The following is a 1855-nucleotide window of genomic DNA, read 5'->3' as shown; positions in this document are numbered from 1 at the left end:
GCAGGAATAAAATAGTCTTCCACATCAACTGAGTCCTGATCAGCTCCTTGCATAGCCTTATTGTACTGATTCTTTAAGAGGCATTTTCTAGTCATTTACTGCATTGAAAACAAAATAGATGAAAATATGTCAGCTAATTTGCTCCATTCTTAATTGCCTTTGAGATCTCTTTCCACATTAAGAGGTCTTTTGGTATTTGAATTCTTCCTGCCTAACGCCACATCAGGGTTAACAAAACTATATTAATATTTTGAAGCTGGACCTAAGACTCAAGGTACGGTAATGCATTCAAAGAGATAACACACACAAATCCACAAGTGTTTCCTGTGTATCTTCATGTGCCAACACACACATTTGTCTGTACTCACCAGTTCTGAGATACAACTACGGTAAATATCTACACTGAATATGGAGAAATAGACCTGCTTTTCACAAACATGCACTTACCTCTATCAGTGACAGCAGCCATGGATATTTCTGGATTTGTCTCTTGACTCTTGGGTCATGGATGTCCTTTTATTATGCTTACATTTGTTTCACTTTCTATTCCCAAAGACGTGGACATTAGTAACGTTACTCAGCTGAGTATTTCCTCAGGGTGACTTGCTCTTATGCAAATAAACTGCCCCACTTCGTGAAACTGAAAGCAAGTTCCTGGCAGCAAAAGACTGCAAAAGAGGGTGAGTCCAATCTGGGGGTGTAAACAAGGCTGCCTGTCAGAAGCAGGAATTAACAGGTGAGCCATTTTTTTGCAATGCAAAACAGAATTTATTACCACTAGCCCCAGAATAGAAAAACAGCTCTTCTCTAGTGACCCCAGTGCACCAAGAGAGAAAGAGCATCTACACAAATGGCATCAAGTCACATAGCTGTGGCATGGCAGAAAACTTTTCTGGCACCCAGATATCATCAGAAAGTTGAGCAGAACCCAGTGGAGAGAGGGAAACAGAAGAAGTCACCTGCAAAAGTTTGTGAATTTATGGAACTCCAGCAGGCAGTGATGGTTACTGCCACTTCCCTTCATGGGACCATTCTGTGGTGTTCCAAGGATCGCTCATACACCCTTGAACCTGGGTCCTCACATAAGCAAGGAAGACCCTCAGTGTGTGTGATGAGATACCTACAGCTGTGGTCAGCGACTGGACAATCTCAGGCTAACTCTAAGCAAGTTACTCAGCATCCAGGAGAGCTATGGCAGTGGACAGCTTGTTGTGGGGGAACACTCAGATATTTATGAAACGTCACAACAGAGAAGAGCTCTGTAGTCACCTGGGCATCCTGAAAGCAAGACCTGAGCCAGCTGGTGAGTATCTGCAGAAGCTATTGGTCACAACAGATCAGTTCCCTGCTGTACAAAGAATAGGCTTTTCCCAGTGCCCTGAGAAATCTGTTCAGCATTTGAACCGGGCATCATCTTCCTGTGATCTGTTCCGTAACTCACACAAGATGCAGCAAAAAATATTTCCCATTTAATCTGAAAAATTAGTGAAACAGTGCTAGTTGCTAGTGAGAAGCTTCCCTCTGACTGACACACCCAAAACAGGCTTGCAGAGCAAAGGGATTACAAAAGAATTCTTCATATCACTTAGCTAGAGGTGACTGTGCTGAGTCAGTCTCTACCACACCACACCAGTGTGTTTTGTGACACAACTATTTTGTGGCCTGATGCAAACTGCAGAAACGGATCCCTGGTGAGCCATCATCCAGTAATGTGCACTCCCTGATGACAAAGCCATTGCCTTCCTCAATGCCAAGTCTGATTTGGGATTGTAAAGCTAGGGGAGTGATTTATTTGTATTCTCTGAAGCCAGCCCTCAATATTCTATTGTAAAAAAAAAAAAAAAAATTCATTTTC

At 42.6% G+C, this 1855-nt stretch overlaps 1 protein-coding gene across 4 annotated transcripts in view; it reads right to left on the bottom strand.

Annotated features, from left to right (window-relative positions):
* LOC118451892 (C->U-editing enzyme APOBEC-1-like) overlaps window positions 1-1557 on the bottom strand; it is an 8265-nt gene extending 6708 nt beyond the window's left edge. For all 4 annotated transcript variants that reach the window (XM_035890516.1, XM_035890518.1, XM_035890517.1 and 1 more), the window contains exon 1: window positions 448-1557. In XM_035890516.1, coding sequence (XP_035746409.1) covers window positions 448-469 — 22 coding nt within the window. In that variant the 5' untranslated portion in view covers window positions 470-1557. The remainder of the gene's footprint in view (window positions 1-447) is intronic.
* Window positions 1558-1855: the final 298 nt, after the last annotated feature.

Source organism: Egretta garzetta, unplaced genomic scaffold (genome assembly GCF_000687185.1).
Source record: "Egretta garzetta isolate BGI_Z169 unplaced genomic scaffold, ASM68718v1 scaffold363, whole genome shotgun sequence".
Classification (NCBI taxonomy): Eukaryota; Metazoa; Chordata; class Aves; order Pelecaniformes; family Ardeidae; genus Egretta; species Egretta garzetta.
The sequence above is the reverse complement of the archived record's forward strand: the minus strand, read 5'-3'. Positions and strand labels throughout refer to the sequence as shown.